General features: G+C 55.6%; 6 protein-coding genes across 6 annotated transcripts in view; 2 read left to right on the forward strand and 4 right to left on the reverse strand.

Moving 5' to 3' along the window:
• Positions 1–893: 893 nt before the first annotated feature.
• On the reverse strand, positions 894–3,012 carry VDBG_03404 (ATP synthase subunit beta; the record flags this gene model as incomplete). Its single annotated transcript, XM_003007219.1, has 8 exons — positions 894–1,654; positions 1,718–1,825; positions 1,894–2,271; positions 2,327–2,369; positions 2,445–2,530; positions 2,626–2,647; positions 2,750–2,894; positions 2,975–3,012. The coding sequence occupies 8 exons, from the start codon at positions 2,983–2,985 to the stop codon at positions 894–896; spliced, it is 1,554 nt and encodes a 517-aa protein (XP_003007265.1).
• Positions 3,013–4,601: 1,589 nt separating this feature from the next.
• Positions 4,602–5,815, forward strand: VDBG_03405 (cytochrome c oxidase polypeptide V; the record flags this gene model as incomplete). The annotated part of the gene is made up of 3 exons (XM_003007220.1): positions 4,602–4,945; positions 5,260–5,453; positions 5,528–5,815. 3 exons carry the CDS (start codon positions 4,717–4,719, stop codon positions 5,609–5,611), a joined length of 507 nt encoding a protein of 168 aa, XP_003007266.1.
• A 324-nt stretch (positions 5,816–6,139) lies between these two features.
• VDBG_03406 (1,4-alpha-glucan-branching enzyme) lies at positions 6,140–8,394 on the reverse strand (the record flags this gene model as incomplete). The annotated part of the gene is made up of 4 exons (XM_003007221.1): positions 6,140–6,776; positions 6,854–7,165; positions 7,219–7,910; positions 7,966–8,394. The coding sequence occupies 4 exons, from the start codon at positions 8,392–8,394 to the stop codon at positions 6,140–6,142; spliced, it is 2,070 nt and encodes a 689-aa protein (XP_003007267.1).
• A 1,400-nt stretch (positions 8,395–9,794) lies between these two features.
• On the forward strand, positions 9,795–11,679 carry VDBG_03407 (ATP-dependent Clp protease ATP-binding subunit clpX; the record flags this gene model as incomplete). Its single annotated transcript, XM_003007222.1, has 3 exons — positions 9,795–10,275; positions 10,342–10,519; positions 10,587–11,679. The coding sequence occupies 3 exons, from the start codon at positions 9,795–9,797 to the stop codon at positions 11,677–11,679; spliced, it is 1,752 nt and encodes a 583-aa protein (XP_003007268.1).
• A 92-nt stretch (positions 11,680–11,771) lies between these two features.
• On the reverse strand, positions 11,772–18,600 carry VDBG_03408 (conserved hypothetical protein; the record flags this gene model as incomplete). The annotated part of the gene is made up of 7 exons (XM_003007223.1): positions 11,772–12,973; positions 13,034–13,211; positions 13,259–13,630; positions 13,684–13,795; positions 13,944–14,458; positions 14,702–17,200; positions 17,314–18,600. 7 exons carry the CDS (start codon positions 18,598–18,600, stop codon positions 11,772–11,774), a joined length of 6,165 nt encoding a protein of 2,054 aa, XP_003007269.1.
• Positions 18,601–19,095: 495 nt separating this feature from the next.
• The window catches only part of VDBG_03409 (2-oxoglutarate dehydrogenase E1), a gene marked incomplete at both ends in the record, with an annotated part of 3,382 nt that continues 682 nt past the window's right edge, over positions 19,096–21,795 (reverse strand). The window contains 2 exons of the mRNA XM_003007224.1: positions 19,096–19,776; positions 19,858–21,712. Of these exons, the coding sequence (XP_003007270.1) occupies positions 19,235–19,776; positions 19,858–21,712 (2,397 nt within the window). The remainder of the gene's footprint in view (positions 19,777–19,857; positions 21,713–21,795) is intronic.

Below are 21,795 nucleotides of genomic sequence, written 5' to 3' on the forward strand. Positions count from 1 at the left end.
TCATTCGGGCAGTGCGTACGTGCCGGAAAGGCGGGGTTGGCGTATTAGGTCGTGTTCCTGTCGTGCCCTCTTCTTTTTGCATGACCGGTCTGTGAGACGATATGAGGTAGTTTGCCAGGTGTAGCGGAATACACTCATCTTGAGACGATTGAACGAAGGGCCATGCCGTGTTTATTTGATGGTTTTCATGAATATTCTACTTTCCCAATGTCCATATAACGCAACAAGGCGTGCTTGCTCCCTTGGATGGTGGTAGGTGGATTTCGTAGACGAGGATGATGTCGGGGCGAACTCGACGTATAGACCATGTGGCGCATCGCAACATGAACCTGAATATTGCCAAGTCACTTTCACGAGCATGACCTCATTTTCTTCCGCACGATAAGGGGGACTTTCTAGGCCACTGCTATGGAGGGGGAAAAAAACCCCAGTTCCAACCTCTTATTTGTTTTCTGCTTTCCCCCCCCTTGTAACGTGAGACTATACGATCACGATACATTCACTGCCTGAGGCATCCCGACGCACCGCGAATTCAACGAACATGACGAGCCGCAAACCCGAGTCCACCGCACCCCCATGCCCACCGAAGTGAGTTGACACCAGGCTTATGTTGAGCATCCGAGGCTTCGATAGGTCCCGTCGACACTGACACTTGATCAAGTCTCAAATTGGTTCCACTGTAGTAGCACAAGGTCGCAACGCCATGTTACATCGGAAAATGCCTCACGTTTAATCTTCATTGAACATCACAACGCAAGCCCAGATACACCCATTCACAGCACACGCATCGAATCCTGGGACAGTTGGAGGAATTATGTGAATTTCTTGGTACACAGCCCACAAAAGAGACTTGATTGAGCTAAGGGAGAACCTCGCATCCCAACGATCCTCTTCTATACACAGGCCAGGACCCCATCAGAACGACGCAACGCTTTCGTAGGTATCGACTTCCCGGGCCACTTTAGTTCCTTCTCAAGATCCCGCAAGGATCTTCTCACCCTTTCGCCCTGGCGGAGTCGGTCACCGACCATGTAGAAGGCGGACTCGGGAAGGGCATCACCCTCACCGTTGAGGATGGCCTTGAAGGAGGCGATGGTCTCCTTCAGGTCAACGAGCTGACCCTCGATACCAGTGAAGACCTGGGCGACCGTGAAAGGCTGCGACAGGAAACGCTGGATCTTACGGGCACGCTCGACGGTGAGCTTGTCAGCCTCAGACAACTCGTCCATACCCAGAATGGCGATGATGTCCTGGAGCGACTTGTACTCCTGGAGAATCTGCTGGACAGCGGAGGCGGTGTCGTAGTGCTCCTGACCGACGATACGGGGGTCAAGCATACGCGACTTGGAGTCGAGGGGGTCGACGGCGGGGTAGATACCCAGCTCGGAGATACCACGGGACAGGACAGTGGTGGCGTCAAGATGGGCGAAGGTGGTGGCGGGAGCAGGATCAGTCAAATCGTCAGCAGGGACGTAGACAGCCTGGACGGAGGTAATGGAACCCTTCTGGGTCGTGGTAATACGCTCCTGCATGCCACCCATGTCAATGGCAAGGGTGGGCTGGTAACCGACGGCAGAGGGGATACGACCCAGCAGGGCAGACACCTCGGAACCGGCCTGGGTGAAACGGAAAATGTTGTCGATGAAGAGAAGCACTGCGACGGATTAGTTCAGGCGCTTCTGCAAAAGATAAAGAGGCAAATTTCATATAAACGTACCGTCCTGGCCCTCCTCGTCACGGAAGTATTCGGCAATAGTCAAACCAGTAAGAGCGACACGGGCACGGGCTCCGGGGGGCTCGTCATCTGACCGAAGACGAGGGCGACCTTGGACTCGCCATCAAGCTGAATGACGGAGGTCTCCTGCATCTCGTGGTACAGATCGTTACCCTCACGGGTACGCTCACCGACACCAGTGAAGACGGAGTAACCACCGTGAGCCTTGGCGATGTTGTTGATGAGCTCCTGGATGAAGACGGTCTTGCCGACACCGGCACCACCGAACAGACCAATCTTACCACCACGGGCGTAGGGGGCAAGGAGATCGACGACCTTGATACCAGTGACGAGAATCTCGGCAGTGGTGGACTGGTCGGTGAACGCAGGGGGCTCGGCGTGAATGGGCAGCGTCTTCTTGGTCTTGATGGGACCGCGCTCATCAATAGGGTCACCAGTGACGTTCATGATGCGACCCAGGGTCTCGGGACCGACGGGAATGGTGATGGGGGCACCAGTGTCGGAGGCCGGGTGGCCACGGACAAGACCCTCGGTACCTGGTCAAATACGTTAAATGAGGCCTAAAAATTGTGCATGGCAAGCAGTACTTACCGTCCATGGCAATGCAGCGGACGACATTCTGGCCAAGATGTTGCTAATCAAAGTTATGAGCTACAACGCATTGCAAATAGGCATCGTGGGCCCTTTTTGGGTTGGAGTGGCAACCTACCGCGACCTCAAGGACAAGCTTGTTGCCGTTGTTGGTGGTCTCAAGAGCGTTCAGAATGGGAGGAAGACGGGCGCCATCGAACTTGACTGCAAAAAGTGTGAGTAAACACATCGCGGACGGCAAAATGACGATGCGACGAGATGGAAAAAGTTTTTCTTCGTCCTTCGTGGTGGTTACGTACCATCGACAACGGCACCGATGACCTGCAGAGTTGTTGTTGTCAGTAACCGAGCTTCTCCTCAATCCTGCAGCCGCCGGCTCGGCTGGTCGGACCAGCGGCAACCGCATCATCCGAATCAACTCACCTGGTAGATCTTGCCATCACCGACGCTCGAAGTGCTCGCGAATCGGGAAGCGACAGGGAATCTGAGGGTCGAGGGCCTGATGACCCGGGGAGAGGCGGTCGCCGCGAAAGAAGGGCGAGCCGCTCGGGCGAAGGAAGAAATGCCGCTGCGACGACAACGTCAGTTCAATTGGCCCCAATTGAGCGCGCGAAAGCTCGCAAAGTGGCTTCCGACGTCGAAACTCACCTCTTGAACATCTTGCCAGATGACGGAGAGCGATTTCGGATGGGAGTGGAGAGGTGATGGTTGAACTTCCAGGAGGACTTGGGGAGAAGTGAGCAGTTTTGCTCGGGATCCAGGCTTCGTCGGGTAGAGCTTTGCCTGGGGAGTCACGTGAGTCTGTCCTTCCCGGGTCCAGGAAAATTATGCGGCAGGAGCTTGGCGCGAGCTACACCGGATTGAGGTCTACTCTCCTACCGGGTTTTTCCGCGGGGCCCCCTTTCATATCCAATGGCAACCGCCTGGGGAGGCCAACAAGCCACCCAGCAACCTCAAAACGATATTAGCTAATCCTCAGGCTACACCCATTCTGTCGCCTGACAGCCTAAGGCAGTTCACGATGTTCCACAGTTGCGAACGAGCCATGGCCTGGACAGCGTCATGATTTGTCCAGAGCCCGCCCATCGATCTCTTGTCAAATTGCTGCAATTATCATCACGGGCATTGCTCCGTGCTGCAGAATTTCGTTGCTTGACCATATCGTTCCACGCACCGGAAAGATGAGTCTACGGAACTTCCTGGCCCTTGGTATCGCCGTAGGGTCTGGCGTCCTCATTAGTATGTTTATATACCATGCTCATCCACGTGAATACATGATGCTGATCGCCCCATGGGCACATACACTCTTGGCCCAGCCTTTGCGGAACAAGCGCATCACCGCCAACTTGAGATCAAGACTAGGGACGCCTCACTTCCAGATTCAGTCAACGAAGATCAATCCAATAAGACAAAGACCGATACTTCTCTGCCGGCCCCGACATCGACTAAAGCATCATAATACGGTTGGCGACGTTGTATTGTTTGGTGTGATCTGTATAATTTTGCGAGAGCTAGGTGATCGCCTACCTGGGGTCGCCTCTCGACCGCCGTGTATCATAGACATCATGTTGGGACGTCTACCTGAAGGGCACAGAAGGATCACTCGTGGTCTATACAATCGCCGAGCAGCTTCTCGCCGCATTTGCTTGATAAATCCGAGATGGTCCGCCGAAAGCCAGACTTGACGGCGAAGCTCCTGTGAGACAGCCAAAGCAGCTGTTCTTCCCAAAGAGCATACAGCAAGCTACGCTGATCTACTTAGGCTGCATGCAGCTCGGGAGCAGGTAAGCGACTGCTTGATCCATTGCAGGCGTCCAGTTTCCCGCCGTGCAGCCTACAATTGTGTTTATGTCTGCAGTTTCCGATACTTGCACAAGCCCCTGCAGTGGACCGGTGTCAGTGTGCGAGAGAAAATGTAATACCGGGACCATATAACACCATATACTCCGCAAGAAACCGACCCCGTGAACCAATTGGAAAATCGCGTGTTGTATTCAATGTCATAGAAAAGTTGTCTGCACGGCAACGTTTCGTTCTTCCACTATCGATGGGCTTGAGCTGTGGAAGAGCAGCTGTCGGAGGAGATCTCAAGTGCTCGCATCGAAGTAAAGCACGTGACTCGGTATTAGTCACTACGTTGCCGAACAATTTTCGGGCCAGTGGCAGCTGTTCGATTACAACGGGGCCATTGGACGGATCGAGGTTCCATCATACGACACCCCAAAAAACCCTCTCCTCTCTCCCTGACCACCCAACGCCAATTCCGTCCCGGCCCATCCAGCAATTGCGGCATCCCACCACCTTCGCAAACCTCGTCGACCGAAGCGACCTCCTCTGTAGAGATACCCGAGACCGGACATTCGATTTCTTTCACCTCAGCCCCGATCAAGATGATGCGAACCCAGGTTTCGTCGCTGCTGCGCGCCGCGCCCCGGTACCAGCAGGCTATGGTCATCCGCCGCGCCGCCACCACCCACGCCATCTCCAACCCGACCCTCGCCAACATTGAGAAGAGGTGGGAGACGATGCCTCTCCAGGAGCAGGCCGAGCTGTGGATGGCCCTGAGGGATCGCATGAAGGGTCCCTGGCAGGAGCTGACCCTCCAGGAGAAGAAGGCTGGTGCGTTTTCCTCGGAAGCCCCGATCCCCCCCCTAACGTGACATGGCCTCGAGAGGACGAAAGGGAAGCGGAACTGATTCGAAGCTCGGCAATGGCTGGCAATCGTCGCGGTGAAGCTCTACCATGCATCTTCGGGGTCGAGGATTGCGATTGACGCGCTCAATGGATGCAACTCGGCCCGTCCACCATGACGTCGGGTGTTCCCGCGGCCCGCCAGCCAACCTTGCTTGAATCAATCCAGTCCGACCGGACTGCACGGCAGGCAGGCCCGACGTATTCTGAGAATGAAGAACTAACGCCAATTGCCTCTACAGCCTACTGGATTGCCTTTGGTCCCCACGGCCCCCGTGCCGCCGACCCTGCTGGCGAGGGTTCCCGCGTCTTCTTCGGCACCCTCGCTGCCGTCGGTGCCAGTCTCGCCATCTTCGGCGTCATCCGCCTGTTCGCCAAGCCCCCTCCCCCTACCATGACCAAGGAGTGGCAGGAGGCTTCCAACGAGGTGCTCAAGGTACGTCGCCACACGCCGCTGGGTCTGCTATTACTTTGGGGGATATGGACTGACGCATCGACTGCATCGCACAGAACCAAAAAGCCGATCCTCTCACCGGTATCGCCTCCGAGGGCTACGCCGGCGTCGGACAGGTTCAGTCGCCTCCCAAGCACTAAACTGGGCTTTCTCCCTCCCAACGTCATTAGATCAATACCGGCCGTTTCGCCCCCCTTGTATAAAACGACCCCTGAGAGCAACAAGAGAGGATGGAGGGTTATTATTGGTGTTAGGTCAATCGGGAACAGACAGGACGCGCGCGCGGGTGTAAATAGTGTACCGGAAGAGCTCAACTTAAAGCATCTTTTTTTCTTTTGTCTGCCATCAGATGTCCGGGCAGCGTGATCATGTGACGAAAATCTTTGCACTATCAAGTTCACGATTTACGGAGACAGCACAGCACAAGACGAGCGAATACAACGAGGGTCAACGGCAACTTGCTCTCATATTAATTATGGCTGGGGACAATTTGCGACAGCCCTTTGATGCAATCATGATGGATCTTTTGGTTCCTTCGTTCACCAGTGCTCATGCATCTCAACCACTCGTTACGAATGTTGAGAGACGGGGGATTCCAGCGCCAAAATCTATTGTCAAAACGGTTAGTACCAATGCTGTGCAGGTGAATCAGACCAGAGGGGCTATGCTTACCAGAGCGGTCCTGCAAGGAATGTAAATGTGCGTCCAGTTCTTCCGTCCAATTCCACTCCATGGGAGTGGTGAAAAATCGGGTGCCCTCCTCGATACGGCCGTGGCCTCCCAAGATCCTTGGAGTCCGAAATGAGAACAATCTTGTACGTGCCAGGCGTTTCGATTGCAACTCGGTAGTCGCCGAAACTCTTGTTGGGGTGGAAGTTGAAAATGAAGACGCAACCTACTCGCTCAAAGACGATGATCTTGTCAGACTCGTTCTTCAGAGAGATGTAGGCCTGGGGGCTGCGCAGCCATCCAAACTGTGCCTCGGTTGTGTTCATAGCGCGATCAAAGTTGTTGAGGTACTGGTACCGCAAGTTATGATCTTCTGTCAGGTTGAACTGCCGCCTCGCGTACCAGAACGAGTTCTGGTTGCCCTCACGAGGGAAGTCGAGCCACTCTGGATGGCCAAACTCGTTGCCTTCAAAGTTGAGATATCCTTCGCCGCCAAGGGAATGTGTCAAAAGACGGATCATCTTGTGCAGGGCCATGCCACGGTCAATGACGGAGGTGAACGGAGTCAGGTTCGACATGTTGGTGTACATCTCGGCGTCACACAGATGCATCATAAGAGATTTGTCTCCGACGAGGCTACATCTTGTCAGCAAAAACAAATCAACAACTCGGAGACAAAGGTAGCTTACGCTTGATCGTGGCTCTCGGCGTACGCAATGGTCTTCTCGCCATGCCGTCTGTTGGTCAGAGTGAAGCAGATGTTACCAATGTCCCATTCTTCATCCTGCTGCTCCTTCAGGATCTTGATCCACATGTCCGGGATGGCCATAGCCAGGCGGTAGTCGAAGCCAAGGCCACCAAGCGACAGCGGCACACAAAGAGCTGGCATGCCGGACACATCCTCGGCAATGGTGATGCTCTCTGGATACAGGTCGTGAAGCATCTGGTTGGCCACCATGAGGTAGACAACTGCTTCCTCGTCAACATCGGCGCCAAAGTACTCGTGATAGCCACCAGAGAAGCCACTGCTGACCGTCAGTTGATGCATTGAACAATGGGAGATGGGGCGAAGACTGACGTTCCGATGCCGTGGTGGTGGTAAAGCATGCTTGTCACGCCATCGAAGCGGAAACCATCAAAGTGGTACTCGTCCATCCAGAAGCGGAGGTTGCTAAGGAGGAATCGCATGACCTCATGGTGACCATAGTTGAACAGCCTGCTGTCCCACAGCTCATGACGGCCGCGAGCACCCTCGTGGAAGTACTGGTGATCGGTGCCATCGAACTCGTTCAGTCCATCAAGCACGTTCTTGGAGGCGTGGCTGTGGACAATATCGAGGAGCACAGTGATGCCCATGCCGTGAGCAGTGTCCACGAGCTCCTTGAGGTCTTCGGGGGGTCCGTACCGGCTGCTGGCGGCGAAGAAGCTGTTGATCTGGTAGCCAAAGCTGGCATAGTAGGCGTGCTCCATAATGGCCATGAGCTGGATGACGTTATAGCCAAGATCGCGGATCCTTGGCAGCATGTTCTTGGTGAACTCCTTGTACGTAGCGACACGCAGTTCTGGCGAGGAGATACCGACGTGGGCCTCGTAGATGCGAGCGCTCGCAGGCTTGCTCGGCCTGGGGTTCTTGAACTGATACCTCTCCGAAGCGGGGGGGTTCCAGAAGCGGGCATCGTATGCCGGCGAGACGGACAGGTCCTGGGTGACATACTTGATCCACGCTGGCAGGCGGTCGATACGGTCGCCGCTGGGCGTTTGCAGAGAGATCTGGATCCGTGTCAGCCTGTCGAACGAGGTTTGTTTGATATGAACCCGTGCGAACCTTGATCTTGGAGTTGTGGGGAATGGCAGGCTGGCCATTGTTGGCAGGAAGCACAATTTCGAAAACGCCGAATTCGTCCCTCTTCATGGGATGAGACTCGCGGTCCCAGTTGTTGAAGTCGCCGGTGAGAAAGGCGTGAGTGGCATTGGGGGCCCACTCCCTGTATGTGATGGTGCCATGGGAATCGACATTGAAACCAAAGGTATCGGTGCCCTTGGAAAATTTGTCGACGCCGCCCTCGGTCTTGTCCAGCTTGGTGAGCCAGTCTTGCGCTTTGGCATATCGCCTCTTGAAAGCGTCCTCGAACGGCTCGAGCCAGGGGTCGAGCTGGATGACGCCTGTGCCGTCAGTGCGGTTGCCAGTAGCAGCACCAGCAGCTGCGGCTTGCGGGGCCAGAGAGTTGGCGGACTGCTCGACAACAGCAGCCATGGTCGTCGTGGAGGGAAGGGGGTGTTTCCGAAAGTTAGCAGCCAACCAGTGCAAGCAGATCGGACAGTGGAGTCGATGAGGGACCTTTCTTATTGAGCGTTTGAGGATAGATGCGAACGTGTGCAGCTCCTCAGCTGGCGATTGTTGAGCCCACCAAGAGCTTGAGCTCGGGCATGCACGTAGGTAGGCGTAGGCAAGGGAAAGTAGTAGTGGCAGTGGGAGTGGAAGCAGCAGTAGCGGGAACGGTACTGAAGCGAAGCGGGCAGGATAGGGACAGGCTCAAGCTTGAAGTGGCGTTGGAGGGGCAATGTCTCCGTGTTCTGGGCCTGGATGTGGATGTAAGATTGCGAGACAGATTGGAACGAGCGCGCAGGCTGTCAATTATCTGATAAGGTAAGGGGGGGGGAAAGTGCAATGAAGGAGAGGTCTCTCGTCTCCTCTCCTTCTCTTTGCCCCCCTCGTGCTACGGAACGAATAGTAGGGCCTGACGTCGAAGAAGAGACTCAACTGAGCGGATGTTGGGCCGGCCTGTGGTGGCACCACGATGTGAGGGGAGGGTGGTGCAGCTGCATATGCACCTGCACCTGCCCGTCAGGCGGCGTGGCCGTGAGCGTCTGATAATAGCTCGTAGCCATGACGTCGAGAGGCGACAAGAAGAGGGGACGAGCAAGGGAGCGACGCCCCGATCAATTCCACGAGAATTCTTGCCGGCCCCTGTCCCTGCATCACACCCTGTGTCACGCCCAGCTGCCAGCTGGGGCCCTGTCCGCCATTTCCCTCTGTTCATCGAATGGGTTTTAGCGATCATCCATCATGAGCCTATAATTGTCGCAGGGCCCAGCGTGCACTCCGAAAAGGTAGTTGACCTCGCGAGGCTTGACCAATGAGCCAGGCGAACTTGACTAGATACCTAGGTAGGTAGGTCGATACGGTACAAATGGAACATAGGTGTTTTGCCTTCGTAACAGTAAGGTAGTATTCATTCGCGAATCACTAGACAGCTTTCAGTGTACCCAGCCTGCTGGGGAGAAGCACCGACCACTACACCATGGTGAATTGGCACCTACGGAGGTACACAGACACAGGAACCCCCCCTCTGAGTCTCTCGCCGGAACCGGCCCCAAGTGGTCCCAAGTGGCCCCCTGCCACCCTAACCCACCTAGGGACCTTACCTTAAGGTGCCTCCTCTGCCAGATGGGAAGCTCTCAAGAGCTCCCCCACATCGGCCATACGGTCAACCCCCCCCCTTCCCCAGGCAGCGCCGGAGCTTCGTGACTCGTACCACCGACGTCCATGCGACGACGAACCCTCGAATCGGTCTTCCGAACCACACCCCTCCACGTTACACGTCCCATGGGGTCTAGTTTACCTTCCGACCTGCAACAACGCCTCTTACCATCATGGCGACCAGCCGAGCCTCCCTGCGCCCTGATGTCATGCCTCTCCTCGTGAGGCGACCGACAACCCTCACCTGCACCCGATGCACGAGCCGCGCCCTCCCCGTCACCTACCGCCGTTCCATCTCCCTGACGGTGCCGCGGCCCTCCTCCTCCTCCCGCCGAACCCAGGACTTCTCCTCTGGCTTCACGAGTAGCTATGATCCCAGTGATGAGGGCCGTGGGCCCATGTTCAACAAGACCAACTTTGCCGTTCCCAGCTTCTACCCGAGGGACCTGAAGAAGCGAGTGGACGAGTACGTCGTCGGCCAGCACCGGGCCAAGAAGATCATATGTTCCACCGTATTCAATCACTACCAGAGCCTCCGGCGCCGGCGCCAACGTGACGAGGAGGACCGCAAACAACGGGAGAAGCTCCAGAGGCAGCGTTATGCACGCGACCGAGACGCGCACGAGAGACTACGTGATATTCACCCTGCCTCAGGTCAGCACCAAGCTGAGGATGATGGCTTTGGCTTTCCACGCCGCCTGGCTGACAGCCGTGCCCAAGATGACTATCCCGGCCACTTTGAATCCGTCGAGCATCTCAGTGATCAACCCGACCCCCGTGCGTCCGCTGACGACCTGAACATTGCCGAAGAGCCCACGGGACCGCTCAATGTCAAGATTGACAAGTCCAACCTCCTTGTCATGGGCAACACGGGCACAGGGAAGACGTACATTCTAGAGTACGCTGTTCTCCCCCGGAAAGCATGACTCTCTCCTTCTGTGAACCCCTCGTTAACACGCAAGTAGAACGCTGAGCAAGAAGCTCAATGTACCCTTTACGATAGCCGACTGTAACGCCTTTACCCAGGCTGGCTATATTGGCCAGGATGTTGAGACGTGTATCGAGAGGCTCCTGGTAGAGGCCAACTACGACATCAAAGCAGCCGAGAACGGCATCGTTGTGTTGGACGAATTTGACAAGCTCGCCTCCAAGACGCCCGCGCACGGTAGGGATGTCAGCGGCGAGGGCGTGCAACAAGCGTTGCTGAAGCTCGTCGAGGGCTCCCGTGTGACTCTGAACGTCAAGGAAAACAGGTCGTCTCGCTCGACCCCGCCCATGACCACAAACTACAACTCGGGCGGCAGCTCTCCATCGTCCTCTCAGTCCTCGCCGCCCCAGGGCAAGGTCGACCAGTACACCATCGACACGTCCAATATCTTGTTCATCATGTGTGGCGCGTTTGTCGGCCTGCGGTCCATTGTCGAACGCCGCGTCTCCAAGCCCTCCATGGGGTTCGGCTCCGACCTGCGAGGCCGCCAGAACCTATCCGGTGACAAGCATGACCTGCCTAAGCATCTCTTCGACCACTTGCCCCACACCAACCCCGACGCGCCGGCCTCAACACATACCCCGCTAGACCTCACCACACCAGCAGACCTGCAGGCCTTTGGGTTCATCCCCGAGCTCATAGGCCGCGTCTCCAACATATGCGCCCTGAACCCCCTGACCCTCGACGACCTGTTCCGAATCCTGACCGAGACGCGTCATAGCCTCGTCGCCCAGTACACCGCCCTCTTCGAGACGTACCCCTCCCGTCTGCACTTTACGCGCAAGGCGCTTTATGCCATTGCGGCCGAGGCTGCGAAGGCCGAGACGGGAGCCCGCGGTCTCAAGATGGAGATGGAGCGCGTGCTCGCTGAGCCCATCTTTGAGGCACCCGTGCCGTACGTGCTCATCACCGAGGGCTGCGTCAAGGGCACCGAAAAGGCCAGCTACTGGGGCAAGGACGGACGGATCGAGCTGGAGCGGGTCATGCGGGAGGAGGACGAGACACACGAGACCCCCCAGCCGGAGACGACATTTGAGCAGTACAGGGAGACGGGGCAGAGCGGTGCCTGATGTTGATGTGCATGAAACAACTGTCGACGTAGCCTTTTTCACATTTATTCCCACGACAAGCGTTCAAGAGGGATACCACTAGCCCGACTGGCCTACAATAACATCATCTCCTCTGCCTCACTGACGAGCTCGTCCTGCATGTGCGCCCTGCACCTGGCCCACCACGCGTTCCACCTCTGCAACTCACGCAGAAGACTCTGTCCCAGCTCTTTCATGTCCCAGTGCGGCCTCGCCAGCCCCTGCCCCGCCTGCGTGGCTCGCGCGGGTGCCTGAGCAACGATCAGCTCGGCCGTCACCAGCCAGTTTCTCTCAAAGTCCGTAATGGTGCCCCTCGCCAGGCTGGCCACCAAAGTTTCGTCCTCGCCGACAAACCCGTCTTCCATGATAACGTCCTGAAATAGGCCGGCGGACACGTCATCCTCGTACGGATCGGCGAGACTGGATGCGAGGCGGGACTCCGCGTTCTTCGTGGCTTCTGACCAGCAGCTTAGCGCTTGCTGCATGGCCGACCAGGCAGCAGCAGGTGCTGAAGTGTCGTATGATGCCGCCGTCAAGGTGGGTTGGAGCATGGCCAGTAATACGACCATCTTTCGAAAGAGGTGCAAGTGCTCTACGCAGAGGATGCCATCATTCAAACACCGGACCCCGCGAATCCATCGCATCATGGCCCGAAACAGCGTGGGAAGCTGCGCGCGGGATTGATCCATCTGTCGAGCAGCCACGGCATCCAATCGCAGCCTGATGGCCTCGCAATACGTGTCGAATAGGACGAAAGCCTCGGGCTTCATAACCGAAGCTGAGAGGACCACCGGCAGCATCTTGCCGAGTATGAATCCCAGAATGGCATCGTCCTTCATGCCCTTGGCGAGAATGCGCGTCTCGTGCCCGAGTCTGCCATGCAAGAGAGCCTGTTTGAAGTTGTTGTACATGTAGTAGAATAACTGTGGCATCGCCGGGGAATCGCCCTCGTTCAGTCGGAGGCCGTACGATTTGATGCTGTCTACTTGAAGGTGTGGGTCCTGCACGGGCGGCGAGTATTCTTTGCTGACTTGGTAGAAGAAGGGCGGAATTTGAAAGATTTCCGTTGTGTGGGACTTGACCAAGGACACAACGCGGCGTACAAACTGAACGTATCTTGTGTGTTGTGCATCGTTTGTCACAGAAATTTCATGCAAATCGTTCTGGATCCGTTGCATGACTGCCTTGAGTGCAGCAGAATAGTCGGATGTGTTGGACTTCTTCTGTGAAGGTGTCGATGATATCCGTAGGGACGTTCTCATCCACATCAGTGTCTCTATCATGAAGTATCAGCAAGAGGTCAAGTTGTTTCACATTATACACAACCTGTACATACTTCTTAACATGTCGCAATTCATGTCGTAATTTGCATGTCTCAACATATCGCTCTCTGCGGGCAAGAAAGGATACTTCAGCTTCTTCAGGCTCAACGCAAATTGATGCTCGAAGAGCATATCATCTCTGGGTTTGGTGAGAGAGAGCAGCCACAACTGCAGAACTGATACGCCAACGTCCTACTCATGCATTAGCTCAGTTCAGGCAATTTACGATCCTCACTTACCGTCAGATCTAATTCCTTGTGTAGGTTGGCGAGGAAAAGGGGGAGATAGCGACTCTGCAGCGGGCCAAGCTGACTTGGCAGCCCTTCGAAGAGCTCATGTTTCCCTGCCTTGCTGCGTTGATTGGTCTTGAAACATCGTGATAGACGCTGCATGTAGTGGTTAGCCAGTTGAACAAGACTGAATGGACAAAGGCTCACAATAGTGCCACATCGGATCAAAATTGCAGCCAATCGGCCAGCTACCGTCACAACCTGCTCCCTTGCTTCCTCCGTTTTGGAAATCGTCTGTGGGGAGTGATCGCCTGTCGAGCTAGTCTGCAACATGCCTCTGGCCATTGCGTAGAAGTCCGCAGTGAGATCATTGTCTATCTTCTATCGGAATGTCAGATCAAGGCGATATGACGCTCATTCGCACGAGAACATACCATGATGCCGTCTTCAAGCCCCGCCGCATTGTTCTCTGTTTGAGCACGGCCAAGGGCCCTCTCGACATGAACCAAGAAAACATCGACAGTCGCGACAGCATCCTTGAGTAAACTCAGTGGATATTCCGCTGGCGACTTGGAAAATTGACGGAAAACGTGCCGAAGTTGAACTGGGTCCATGAGCAGGAGGTCAGTTTTTTAGGCTTGATGACTTACCAATATTCCCAGCAAAAATAGAGAGCTCCAAGCTTCTTGCGTACTTCGCAACATCGAGCGAGATCGTCACGGAATACCGAATGACTTCCATGGTGGCAGACTTGTTACTGGCTATGATGCCGTTGATGAAATTCTGGTCGATGCCGTGACTACCATCTTTGGACATGGACGACAACTGTTGCTGTATGTCCGAAGCTGTCGAGTCGTACTGGTCCAGAAGTTGTTGAAAAGCGCTTCCCTGCCAGAGATGAAATGGCCTGAACGCTGCCACTGATTCCTTGTGAACCACAAACCTTGCCAGTTGGGCCCAGGCCTTGAGGTTTATGAGGCAAGCTTCCTTGTGAGAACTTGAAGGGACAACAAGCTTCTCCAAAAGAGCAAGAAGTGTGCTGGGGCGCAACTCAGCAGGTGTCGCCCAAAAGAGGGTACAGAGAAGGTCATGATGGTTGCGAAGAGCAGCAAGATCATGCTGGTGAACATTCTGCTCCTTGAGGTACTGGCGGTCGTGATTCGGTAGAGTCCGCGCGACGAGGTTGCGAATCTCTCTGTCGGATCCAGTCTGTACCAGGCGTTGAATGGTTAGAGCGACTAGCTTTAGGAAGATATGAAAGCATCGGTCTTCTGGCTCGACTCGTAAGGCCGTTTCGACGTGCAAACGCTCGAGAAAAGCGGGTGACTGGAAGACTTCTTCGTTTCGCAGGTTTGATAGATTTTGTGAACCGAAGAAATCGAAGACGGTGCCAATGACGCCGCCGCATTTGTACCATCCCCAGTGTTCGACCAAGTATATGCATCGACGTACGATGGTTCTACAGTAATCGTTAAACCCAGGCGGTTGTCGATTGTTTGCTTTATACAACTGGAAGACTCGCTTCAGGGCAAGCTGAGGCAAAGCCCAGCCGTCCATAGCGACACTGTGCCGGGATTCGGAGACGAGTATGCCAGATGAATCAAACTCGCACAGGGGAAGCAGTGTGAACATCGTTTCCCAAAGTTGCTCGAATCTTTGTACATCGAGGCTGGTCTTATCTTCGCCCTTGATCAAGACCGAGAATGTGACATCCCAGAACGACATCCGGGGTATTCGCAATTGCCCGAGTGCTCTCATTAGCATGACCCAGGTCTGTGCTACAATGTTGTCGGCTCGAATACCACGTTCCCGGTTTGTTAGTTGCTGGAGGCTGCCATAAGCAGTGACCAGTGACGCCGTCCCTATGTGTAGAAGACAGGCCACAGAAGCGGCTACGACTTCACGTAGAATGTTCTCGAGCCCCATAATCTGCGGAATCATGGAAGCTCGATCTCTGCAGATCGAATGGCTACAGAGCACGATGATGAGGAATTCTGACAGCACCTCTAGTGTCTTTGTTGTCTTCCTTTGGTCCAAGAATATTGCTTGAACTTTGAAGCGGCTGAAAAAGCCTTCGAAAACAAGCAGCAGTCGAGACAAGAACATTCCTAACTTTGTATCATCAGTAACACTGAGGCTATCTTGCACGTATGTGCGCATGAACCTTGCAGCATCCTTGGTGTCGAAGCCCGAATCGACATCAGAACCTGTCTCAGTGAGATGATTACAGATTGCATCAATAAGAATTCCCAATTCAGACGAGACTTGTTCATCCCATAGGCCCCATTTCAGAGGTTGACCGCTGAGATTGAAGTGGATTCGGGGCCGCGGCTGCTTGATCTTCTCCAGCAAGCCGGGGGCGAGTGAAGCTTGGAAGCATCCACTACCAAGAAGCGTCTCTTCATGAAAGAAGACCCCCCTTTGCAGTGGGAAAATCTCAAAATGCTCACTATAATGGGCGCCAAAAGGCGCCAGGCCAAGCAATTGGTCGACGCCTAGATCTGCAGCACTGATGTGTCCGTCTGTTCGGGGTCCGCTAGGAAGAGGATCATGCGCATGTCGGTACTGGGGCGCCCGTGTGTCCACTCGAGTAGGCTTCTCGGTCTTCTTCAACCTCCTCCGCGACGACTTTGCCACGTTCAGCGAAGCATCCTTGCGCACTGCGGATTCGGTTTCTTCTATGACCAAAGGTCCATCATTGTCTCTGGTCATGAGAGATATGGTACTCTGGGACACGGACCGAGGACGTGCTCCGCGACGATAGATGGCATCCAGCACCCTCTTTTTTGTTTGAAAGTTTACTGTGCCAGCCTCATTCATCACATCCGCCTCGAATTGGGCAGGCCGGACACTGGCAGCTCTGCTTCTCGGCAACATGCGTGACGGGTTCTTTGCGGTAGCATTGCGTTTTGGCTGTATGATTCTGCTTGAGGAGTCTGTCGGAGTATCGTGCGACTCAGATGAACCCAAAGCAGCGCCATTATGTGAGATATGAGCCAACGGTTGCCGGTCGGAACCTTGAATGGCGGTCGAGGGGCTTGTGACCGAGTGCCGAGGATGAATTTCGCCACCGATCCAATCTTGCAGGACCCTACCAGCATCGAGCTGATCCTCCCTGGTACCCAGGCATATTGTTTTCCTACTTGGGCTGGATCTTCCTCGCTGGGCTTTGCTCTTCACAGTGCGGGCGGCAAGCCTTAAGAATCGTGGTGCCTCTGGCTCAATAACGTCTAGAATGCCCAGTCGAGGTGGATTGTACGTCCTTTGAGACTTCTTCTTCGAAGCTCTCCTTGATGACTTGTCTTTATTCTGACTTCGTCGTGGTGGTTTCTGCCTTTTTGCGGAAGTACCGTTGCCTGAACCAAAGTGGCTCGTGATGGTCGGTTGCTGACGCTGTCTGGCACCAGACTGGTCCAATTTTCGTCTTTTCGCAGAACTTGCACCCGAGATAGATTGGGTCAGCTGGCGTTTGGGTCGTTGTACCATATGATCAATCTCGTTATCCTCAACCACAGACATGTCATCATCATCATCATCATCATCTACGATGTGCAGGATCTGTTGCGAGTAACGCTTCTCGGTCCTCGGTTTGGGAGTTTGCAAAGATTCCGCCTCAGACTCGTCGTCGTCGAATAGGTCAAAAGGGAAAATCGGTGTGGACGGCGACTGATTCGATGTTGTCTTCGTTCTCGGCATGGCGATGCCGCGTCGTTGAGTCGGGTCAGGCGGCATCGCCCGAGCATGAGCAGCTCGATGAGGCTTTGGCTGCTGCCTCGGTCGGTCTAGCCTGAAATGAGACGCTGGAAGGACTCCTCGAGCTCTGCGTCCAAACGCCACGAGTTCTTTGCCATGCTTTGGAGTGCTGTTGGATTCCTCGCTAACCTCGGAATCTGAGGCATCATCCGCATGAGAAGCCGCTGAAAGATTCACACTAGGGCTTTCAAGAGGGCGCTCAAGAGGATGTTGTTCAGGGCTTATAGGCCGGGGTCGGGATGGTGTTTATCTGCTCCCGATGTATCGACTCCGGGAGGCCGACTTCGGGATCCTCTGCTATGCTTTGGAACATTTTTTGCCTTGAGGGCAGCGGGTGGTAGCGGCCGAGGCTGACGAAACTTGATGTGCGGAGCGTGCACCGAATGTAAGTTGGTAGAGGTCGGCTCGAGGCTGATGTGCGAAGCAGATTTCTTCGTCGACTTCCGTGACGAGGTCAGGAGGGATGATGGATGTCTCTTCACGGGAAAGGATGGCGTCTGGGCAGTCAACAGCTGTTTCAAAGACGGCAACTCATCGCTCTCCTGGTCGCTCTCGTGATGTTCGCAGTCGATGAACGGGCTCGTGACATTCGTCTCGCGTGAAACGCTGCGAGGACTGCTTGAGGTATTCCGTGGTGGTTGAGACGACGTCTTGGCAGTGGAAGGCGAGGGGAACGTCGGTAAAGGAGCCGAGTAGTCCAATGATTCATGCAGCAGCGACTGACTCTCCTCACACAACCGCTCCTGGTGTTCACTGACGGTATTCTGACTTTCTTCTTGAAACTCTTGCTCTTGCGAATCCTCTTCTGGTGTCTTGTTCCTGCCTCGAGCATGCGCCTCCTCCAGCATGCGAACGGGTTTGATGCCGCGGGCCTTCAGAGCTTTGTTGTACTGTGCGCTCTCGATCATGTACGGATGCTCTTGTATAGGTTTTCTCGGACGTAATGAGCGCTCATAGCGCTGTGCGGCCGTGACAGCAGCGGCTATGGCCGAGGCGGTTTCGGGACTCGGGGGAGCCGAATGTTGACGACGGAGATGTTGCGTAGAAACAGGTGGGAGGACCGGCGTTGCATGATCTCGATCGAAGAGGAATTCGGGTAGAGGCTCAGTCAGCTCAACAAGTCCCGCTGATACATCGTCAGTCTCGAAGCCGAGGGGGTCTGGTGAATCGCCGCGTGCGGACACAACGACACGCGACGGCTTCGAGATTGCGGAAGCGGCAGCTCGGTATGGTCCTTCTGAGAACATATCGGCAAGCTCATCATCGTCCGGGGCTGAGGAGAGGGGAGACGACGCCGGCGGCATGGCCATGTGCACTCGAGGCTGGGGAGTAGATGGCCGCTCGGGCAAGGGCGCCACCATTGGAGCATCTCCGATCGGTGAGGATGCGGGAATATCACACATGCTCTGGCTTGTGTTCTTAGCTTGGGACAGCAATCCGTGGGTCGGGACCGCCTGCGATGTCGAAGGAGCGGCTCCATTGTGTTGGTCCAAGTTAAAGGAACAGGTGAGTGTCGAATCGTGTGCCTGCCCATAGTTGTCGAAGTCTCCGTCATCGTCCGAATCTGGGACCTCCCCTAGTTCCCTCCATGTGGCCATTGATATATGTGCTCATGTCGAGCGAACTTGCGATGTATTGCAGTGCATCGAGGGCCAGTGGACGTCGACTTGGGTGGTGAGGTAACGCGGAACCTGGGAATGTGAATTGCAGGTCGAATGTCTAGGCCTGCCGAACGTATTCGATGTCAAAGTGGGGTACACAATCAGTACCATGTAGACCCCGACCAAACTGGGCTAATCAGCGGCTGCCTGACGTGAATTCCTTTGCATATCTGTTTGGCAGATAGACACCCTGTTACTTAAGTTGTGGTGACGACGCGACAGGTGAGACGCGTATTTTAGTGCTACGCGCCAGCTCCAAACCACTTTAGCGTTAAGCGTCCGTGCACCACAGGTCTCTCACCACGCGCTACAACGGTGTACAGCACCGACGAGTTCGAGCAGACTGGTCAGTTGGAGTTGGCAAGGCGCTACGGCCCTAGTGTCACATTTATTACATGCCAGAACGTCGATGAGACTTCTCTCTATCGCTCTCCGTACAGGCGCTCAATTCAAGTAACATTAAAAGATACAGTTGGCACTGCCATCGCCTATAGTCCCCCTTCGAGGGATCCCTTCCACCATACCAAGCAACATACGTTTACAACCTGACAACCCCTTTTTTTGTTCTACTTTACTCGCCCTTCAGCTTGTCCTGCTTGACCGTGAAGGCCATCTCCAGGAATTCCTGCTCTTCCTTGGTGTGCAGGCCCTTGGTACCCGCTGCCACGGACGCGCTGGGGTTGCGGCCAGCGTACATGACGTGCTTGCGGTTGTGGTGCTCTGTCTGGTTGAGGAGCGTCTCGATGCGAGGCTGCGTGAAGCTCCACGCACCAGCGTTGAGCGGCTCCTCCTGAGCCCAGACAATCGTCTCTGCGTTGGGGTACTGGTCGAGGTTCTCCTTGAGCTGCTGCCATGGGAAGGGGTTGAGCTGCTCAATACGCGTGAACGCCGTGTCGTCAATCTTGTTGTCCGCGCGGTACTTGTGGAGCGCGGCCCACACCTGACCCGTGCAGAGCACAACACGCTTGATTTCCTCAGGCTTCTTGATGGTGCCGGCCTCGTGCTCGGGGTCGGGGATAATCCACTGGAAGTGGGACTCGTCAACAAACTCCTCGATGTTGGACCGCGCCAGAGGGTGGCGGAGGAGCGACTTGGAGAAGAAGATGATGAGGGCTAAGGCAACACAGGTCAGCCCAAGCGAGATATTGAGGAGAGGGGGGGGGGGGGCAAAGAAGGTGGACGCAAGGGACTTACGCTTGCGGAATTGCCTGTGCATCTGGCGACGAAGGGCGTGGAACAAGTTGGCAGGGGTCGTGAAGTAAGCGATCTGCATGTTGCAGTCCTGGTGCTGGCGCTCGAGCTTCTCGGGCGAGGGGAAGACACGAGGGTCTTCATTGCAGAGCTGCAGGTAACGCTCCAAGCGTCCGGAGGAGTGCTCGGGACCCTGGCCGTCGTAACCGTGGGGCAGCGACATGACGAGACCTGTCCTCTGCATCCACTTGACCTCACCGGAAGCAATGAACTGGTCAATGATACACTGCGCGTTGTTGGCGAAGTCACCGAACTGGGCCTCCCACATGACGAGCGCGTTGGGAGACGAGAGAGAGTAACCGTATTCGAAGCCAAGGGCACCAAACTCGCTCAGAGACGAGTTAGCAATGACGAACTTGCCCTGGTCCTTGCTGATGTTCTGCAGCGGTGTGTAGGTGTCCTCGGTCTCCTGGTCGTGGAAGACGGCGTGGCGCTGCGAGAAGGTGCCACGCTCGACGTCCTGACCGGACACGCGGACGTGGTGGCCCTCGGTGACGAGGGAACCGAAAGCGAGAGCCTCGGCCGTGGGGAAGTCAATGTTCTCGCCCCCAACCACAGACTTGGTCCTGTTGGAGAGGATACGCTTGAGGTTCCTGTGCACGTTGAAGCCCTCACTTGTGCTGCCAATGACCTCACCGATGTGCTCGAGTGTCTTCTTGTCGACGCTGGTCGTGTTGTGCGGCAGAACCTCGGTGGCCAGCTCCTTGGGCGACTTGAAGCCGTTCCAGGCCGAAGTCGTCCACTCCTTGGAGGTGGGCTGGTATTCCTTGGACTTGGTGAAGCTCTCCTCGAGCATACCCCAGACCCACTGCTTGTGCTCTTCGACGTCTTCCTTGGTGAAGGTGCCGTCCTTGATAAGCTTGTCGACATAGATGGCAATCTGAGACTTGTGCGACTGGATGCGCTTGTACATCAGGGGCTGCGTGAAGGAAGGCTGGTCAGTCTCGTTGTGGCCGTGCTTGCGGTAGCACACCAGGTCGACGATGACATCCTGCTGGAACTCGGCACGCCAGTCGGCAGCCATCTGGCAGACGAAGTTGACGGCCTCGACGTCGTCGGCATTGACGTGGAAGACGGGGGCGTCGATAGCCTTGGCGATATCGGTACAGTAGGCGGTCGAGCGAGCGAAGCGGGGGTCGGTCGTGAAGCCGATCTGGTTGTTCACGACGAGGTGGATGGTACCACCAGTGGAGAAGGCAGGGAGCGAGTGGAAGCCGAGGCACTCGTAGACGACACCCTGAGCGGCGAAAGCGGCGTCACCGTGGAGCAGGACGCCCATGGCAGTGCGGTGGGCCTTCTCATCGTTGTTGTAGTGCTGGATGGCGCGCGTCTTACCGAGAACGACGGGGTCCTCGGCCTCGAGATGGGAAGGGTTGGCCACAAGGGACAGCTGGACACGCTTGCCCGAGGGGGTGGGACGCTCGAAGTTCATGCCAAGATGGTACTTGACATCGCCAGATCCCTCATCCTCGGCACCGGCAGTGCCAGCGAACTCGGAGAAGATGGACTCGTTGGGTTTCCTGACGACGTTGCTGAGAACGTTGAGACGGCCACGATGCGGCATGCCAATGACAATGTCCTTGACGCCGTAGTCGACACTGCGATCGATCAGAGCCTTCATACCGGGGACCAGGGTCTCGCAACCCTCCAGGCCGAAACGCTTGTCGTTGGGGTACTTTGTGGACAGGAAGGACTCGAAGCTCGAACTCCAGATAAGACGGTCGAGGATGCGGCGCTTCTCGTCAATGCTGTACTTGAAGGGCTGGGGCACCTCGAGGCGCTCGCGCAGCCAGTCGCACTTCTCACGGTCAGGAATGTGGATGAACTCGATTCCATAGGACCCGCAGTAGATGCGCTCGCAGGCGTCAATGATCTCGCGCA

This window comes from Verticillium alfalfae, genomic scaffold (assembly GCF_000150825.1).
Source record: "Verticillium alfalfae VaMs.102 supercont1.3 genomic scaffold, whole genome shotgun sequence".
NCBI classification, from domain to species: Eukaryota; Fungi; Ascomycota; class Sordariomycetes; order Glomerellales; family Plectosphaerellaceae; genus Verticillium; species Verticillium alfalfae.